The sequence below is a fragment of the Berghia stephanieae genome, chromosome 14 (genome assembly GCF_034508935.2).
Source record: "Berghia stephanieae isolate SIO BIC M18660-M18661 chromosome 14, UCSD_Bste_1.3, whole genome shotgun sequence".
Taxonomy (NCBI): domain Eukaryota; kingdom Metazoa; phylum Mollusca; class Gastropoda; order Nudibranchia; family Aeolidiidae; genus Berghia; species Berghia stephanieae.
This window is the reverse complement of record NC_088373.1, coordinates 28,563,263-28,568,600: the sequence shown is the minus strand read 5'-3', so window position 1 is coordinate 28,568,600 and position 5,338 is coordinate 28,563,263. Positions and strand designations below refer to the sequence as shown.

The window sequence follows — 5,338 nt, the reverse complement described above, 5'->3', positions numbered from 1 at the left end:
TCTCAATATAAGGGACTTAACCAAGTTAAATTGTACTTGTTAATATACTCAGTTGCAACCCTTAGTCCATGACAGGGTTGATTACTAAAATTACCCAAACATGACGATCTTTTCCAGTGTGACATGTAGTGAGGAATCACATTGTCCATACCAAGTAAAGTGCTCACAAGAATCATACTTAACAGGATGGAAGATACACTGGACAAAATACTATGGGAGGAACAAGCAGGCTTCAGAAAAGAACGATCATGCCCAGACCAAATTGCAACTCTGACAATCATAATTGAGAAGTCTATTAAGTGGCAATCATCCCTATGTATGTATACGATCATGCCCAGACCAAATTGCAACTCTGACAATCATAATTGAGAAGTCTATTAAGTGGCAATCATCCCTATGTATGTATGATTTATATGCTTTAAGAAAGCGTCATCATAGATAGGGGAAGAATCTGGAGCATCCTTCTCTCCTGTTGGGTGCAAGATAATAATAATGATGTACATTTAGTATGGCGCTTTCTATACAAATTCTAGACAAGTTTGTAAACATCATCAATTTACTTTATGATGGTTTCTCCTGCCAAGTTATCCATAACGGTTGACTCTCAGAGGATTTTGATATTACCTCAGAAGTTATGAAAGGCTGTTTGCTATTCCCATTTCTATTTCTTGTGGTGTTGGACTGGGTGACAAAGATAGCATATGGCAACCCCAACAATGGCATTCGATGGATATTTTCAAAAAGACTTGAAGACCTTGAATTTGCAGATGACCTAGGTCTTCTCTCATTCTACGGGACATGCAGAACAAAGTCACACCTGGAAGAAACTGTTAAGCAACTTGGTCTCAAGATTAGTGAAGAAAAGACAAAACTACTGCACGTAACTGCCAAACAAGAATCCTAAATCACCATCTCTGTACAGCAATAGAAGATGTCAGAGAATTTACATACCTTGGCAGCAAAAGCAGTCAGTCAGGTGGAACTGAGAAAGACATCATGCTAGAATCAAGAAAGCGCGCCAAGCCTTTGCAATACTGAGACCAAGATGAAAAGCTTCCAGTATCTCCACAAACACCAAACTTAAAATCTTTAACACTAATGTTAAAGCAGTCCTGCTCTATGGGTCAGAGACTTGGAAAACAATTTTGACCACATCAGCCAAGATACAAACTTTTGTCAATTGCTGACTTCAACAAATCCTCAAGTTAAAATGGTTTGACAAAGTGCCAAACATTGACCTTTTGACAAGAACAAACCAAGAGCAAATGGATGTCCAGGTCAGGCACAGAAAGTGGCGATGGGTTGGCCATACTCTTTGGAACATTGGAAGGAGCTCTGACACATTAAAAAGCAGGCTCTCGAATGGAACTCGCAGGGCAAGAGGAAACAGGATGATCCAAAACAGAATATTGGAGGAGAAGCCTGCATCAAGATGTGTGCGCCTCCAATCTTACCTGAAGTGAGGCAAAGGTCTGTACCAAGGACAGAAGAAAATGGAAGAGTGCTGTTGAGGCCCTTTACTTCACTAGGAGTCAAGAGGTCAGTCATTAAGTCATGAATCGAGATTTCTACCCTGTACGCATATCCAAGATATCAACCTCATTTTGATGTACAGTCAAACAGCTACATTTTGTGGGTCCATAATTGTATTTGGAAGAAAAAAAACTTCTATGATATATTTTTTTTAAAAATTGTATTTGCAATTCTGTAGGAATATTTGTTGACAATTAAAACAAGTTGGTGTGCCATATCATCCAAAACAGTTTTATGTCAGGATGAGCCATTTGTCAAAAGTGATTGATAAAGTTATAATGAGATGGAATGTGTCATGTTAGATTTTGTTATCTAATGAAATAAAATACATTCTTCCTAATCAAAGTCTCATATTTTTTGCCAATAAATTCATTATCCTAATCAAAATCAACCCAACATATTGAGGCGATAGGTCACATATAAAACAGTGCCTCATTCGTTTCCTCTTCAGACAAAAAGAGTTACTTCCAATCACAAAACTCAAACTTATGATTCACTAAGGAGAAATTGAGCAGAACTTAGAAAAAAAAACCAAAAAAAAACAAAAATTGAGCTTTTATATAGTGCATTATCCAATTAACGTGCTCAAAGCACTTTACAAAGGTCCCTGACCAACAGCAACATGGAACATGTAGAACAAGTACAAGACTTGACGCCTATAATACAATTTTTTTCCGACAGAGACAAAGCTGTCAACGGCCAGGTACTCATTTTACACCTGAGTACGGTGAGAGAATGTGAGTAAAGAGCCTTTTCCAAGGACTCAACTATGCACCGAGCGAGCTCAAACTCAGGACCTTCCGATCTGAAAGCATTTAGGGTATGTTTATAATACAAGTCGATAGACTCCACTCACCAGAAGTGACCAGCACGGTGAAGGGGTGATTAAGTCCTTTCCCTTCCCCATTCTTGATGACCAACAAGTACTGACCATTGTCCTGAGGCTGGAATCCTGACATGCTGACCACCACTGTGCCTCGGCCTGGCCCATCTGGTAATTACATATATGACCATATACGATGATGATGATGATGATGATGATGATGATGATGATGATGATGATGATGATAAAGATGATGACGACAATGAAATTTATGTAAGGTTCCCATTCAAACGAATTTATCATTTCGACCTTCAATTAAAGACCAAAATTTTGAACAAAATCAGATGTTGTGAAGTGTCAGATGGTTATAAAATACCACTCATCTGTGAGATTCAGTCTTCAATAATTGCTTTATTTCTTCTTCACTGACAGTAATTCATGTAGAATGAGTGAAATGTATCAAAATAAAATTACAAGTTGACAAGATTTTGATCACGAGTTAAAGGAAATTATAAATCATAGATAGCACTTTAATATACTGTCTATTGTTTATGTTAGTTTTTAAGGGTTTTACGGCGCCTGCAAAACATTTAGGTCATATCAACGCCAGTTAAAAAAGAGAAAAATGGGATAGTGAAAAGTTCTAGAATTGCAATTAAAGCACCCAATAAAAAGTAAGACAAATGGGAATTGGTTCAAATAGGAAACATGTAGATTCCAAGAGCACACTATCAAAGTACTAAGTTTGAGATCACCTAAAAGTCTCATCCTGACACAAGCACAGATTCCCACTCAGAGGAACACACTGAAATGTTTACAAATCATATATAATAAGTAAAAAAAACATAATACAGTGCATAACAGAGAGATGATTTACAAAACCAAAATATCATCTCCCAAAACTCTAACTATATATTTGACTGTTTTCCTCTTAGTCAGGGTATCCGGCCAGGGGCAGGACATAACCAAGTAATCTCATCCCAAGACAAAGTCATAAAGCAATTGGAAAACAGATACAGGGGAATAGAAGTCACGGTAAGTGCCACCAGCCCATTGTATACTGTCTATATATTCTTTTTAAAAAATTAACTGTGCAAATCACTATAATACATTTTGTAGATCACATGGCACCCTGACAATATAGTTTTCAGAAGAGACTTTTTGCACTCCTCCTTGGTAACGGCCGATTCCTCTTCTTTTTTGAATAAAAAACAATACTTCTTGCTCACTAGAATTACTTGCTATTTCAGCCTCATCTCCATTTTTTTGTAATTTTATTCTCTCAAATTATTATGTTCCATCTCTGCTTTCCTAATTTTCAACACCATCACTTCCTCTTTAATCCTGTATTCTCCTTTACTCGCCTATCCACCAAACTAGTGGTGCAGCCTTTATGAAATGATCTGCATGATTATCTCAACTATGCACCGCTGATAGCTCTCATAATATGGTCTTTGATTATGCTCTTGGTGATTAAAGTTAATTGGCCCATGTTCGTCTCCAGAATTTCCAGATTGTCCAAAAAGCCCCTTTCAACACTTGCTTGGGACACAAGATATAATGAGGCATTTTCTCACAAAATTCCAAAACTTTGTTGTTTGGCTTGAAGGACAACCCTTAACTTCTCTGCATGTGATTTTTTTCAAGTGAGCATGTGTGACAAAATGGCTCAAATATGATGTGTACTTAATTTGCAGTTCTGATAACCCAATCATTGTGATCTCACTGTTGTAATGTAGATATTCTCAAACCAACGCACAATATTGTCCATTACAACAATGTAAAATCAAGTCCCATAACTGTTGCAAATATTTGAACGCAGCTCAAACTGGCATTGATAAAGGTCAAATTGTCTATAAAAATTAAATCTCAAGTCAATATCATGAAACACAAGACAAATTCAATATCCTCTTACTCTTAATGGGAATAATGGCTGTAAATTCACGAACTAAAAGAAAAGTTACATTAAAATTACATGCATTTCACTTTTTACATTAAATCTTTCAAATGTCACCAGGACTTGTTGAAATAAAACGGAGTTACAATTTGATAGAACACATGCAATGATGCAGGCAGTAACAAAAATCTCAAAGCTCATAGCTTTTTTTGTTCACCAATTACAACAAATAAAAACACAAAACAAAAATCCAAACAATTTTCAGTGGTTGTATTTACCTTCTTTGTAAGAAACATTATACGTGACTGTCCCAGCGGTACCCCTAACAACAGATGCACGACGCTTGATTCTTGTGTTACTGCTATCTTTGTTTTTGTTTAGGTGATCATTGCTATCATCACCATCATCCTTATCATCATCACCATCATCCTTATCATCACCATCATGTGGAGGTACAGTTATTGTAGCTTGAGATTTCGACACTTTGTACTCATTTGGTATTGGATATCCAGCGATGGAAACCTCTATTATTAACGGGTGTCCTAGGGCCACAACCTTCGCTTTGGTGTCCAGGTCTGACATAATAACCTCTGGTGGGCCTGGGAACAAAAGTTGTAAACATTTATAAGAATATCCAAGTGATGGTGGTGTGGTGGTAGTAGCCATAGTCTAATGAGATGGGGCAAAATTTGATTTATATGCACGATAATGATGGTGAAGATGATGATGATGATGATGAGGAGGTGAAGAGGATGATGATGATGATAGAGAGGTGAAGATGATGATGATGATGATGGGGACGAGGAGGAGAAGAAGTAGGAGGAGGAGAAGAGGGATGATGATTGATGGTTGTATTGGTGATGATGATGATGATGATGATGAGGAGGAGGAGGAGTAGAAGGATGATGATGATGATGATGATGATGATGATGATGATGACGAGGGGTGATGATAATAATGAAAGTGATAATGACGATGATGATGAGAATGGTGATGATGATGAAGATTCTCACACTTTACATAAAGCTCAGTTTTTGCGGTAGGAGCATCACCAATATCGTTCTTGGCATCACACACATATATAT

At 37.2% G+C, this 5,338-nt stretch overlaps 1 protein-coding gene across 1 annotated transcript; it reads right to left on the bottom strand.

Moving 5' to 3' along the window:
• Window positions 1-968: 968 nt before the first annotated feature.
• LOC144959559 (uncharacterized) lies at window positions 969-5,329 on the bottom strand. Its single transcript, XM_078892175.1, has 4 exons — window positions 5,267-5,329; window positions 4,532-4,852; window positions 2,390-2,524; window positions 969-1,117 (listed from the first exon to the last, which is right to left on the bottom strand). The coding sequence occupies exons 2-4, from the start codon at window positions 4,833-4,835 to the stop codon at window positions 969-971; spliced, it is 588 nt and encodes a 195-aa protein (XP_078748301.1). The 5' UTR covers window positions 4,836-4,852; window positions 5,267-5,329.
• Between the last annotated feature and the right edge of the window lie 9 nt (window positions 5,330-5,338).

Excerpts from the sequence above, each read along its gene's own strand:
- LOC144959559 (XM_078892175.1), bottom strand. The coding sequence starts at position 4,835 with ATGTCAGACCTGGACACCAAAGCGAAGGTTGTGGCCCTAGGACACCCG. Across the intron at positions 2,525-4,531 it reads TAATGTTTCTTACAAAGAAG|ATGGGCCAGGCCGAGGCACA; the intron begins GTAAATACAACC and ends TGTAATTACCAG. Across the intron at positions 1,118-2,389 it reads CACCGTGCTGGTCACTTCTG|AGCAGGACTGCTTTAACATT; the intron begins GTGAGTGGAGTC and ends TCTGACCCATAG.